This window comes from Cystoisospora suis (assembly GCF_002600585.1).
Source record: "Cystoisospora suis strain Wien I chromosome Unknown contig_4881, whole genome shotgun sequence".
Classification (NCBI taxonomy): domain Eukaryota; phylum Apicomplexa; class Conoidasida; order Eucoccidiorida; family Sarcocystidae; genus Cystoisospora; species Cystoisospora suis.
Window position 1 is genome coordinate 1,918 of NW_027157673.1, and position 255 is coordinate 2,172.

At 43.5% G+C, this 255-nt stretch overlaps 1 protein-coding gene across 1 annotated transcript in view; it reads left to right on the forward strand.

The window, feature by feature from the left end:
- Positions 1–255, forward strand: part of CSUI_008609 (smc n terminal domain-containing protein) — a gene marked incomplete at its 3' end in the record, with an annotated part of 3,047 nt that overhangs the window by 1,190 nt on the left and 1,602 nt on the right. Inside the window, exon 2 of the mRNA XM_068068737.1 lies at positions 18–227. Coding sequence (XP_067919287.1) covers positions 18–227 — 210 coding nt within the window. The remainder of the gene's footprint in view (positions 1–17; positions 228–255) is intronic.

A 255-nucleotide genomic window follows, 5' to 3' on the forward strand; every position in this document is an offset into this window, starting at 1 on the left:
TTCTTGTCTCTTTACAGACCATCGACTATGATCTACACGAGAAGTACGCGAATCTCCGTACCTACGAGAAAGACCATGCAGATATAGAGAACACCCTCAAACAAGGAGAGAAAGACCTAGAGGTGCTAAACAAGGCCGTCGATAAACTGCGCCTCGAGCATGAAGAAATCAAACACTTCGAAGTCATCTTTAAAAACCGACTTCTATGCCAAGGTCGACTTAGGCAGGTCAGAGTCTATCTCTAATCTATCTTTA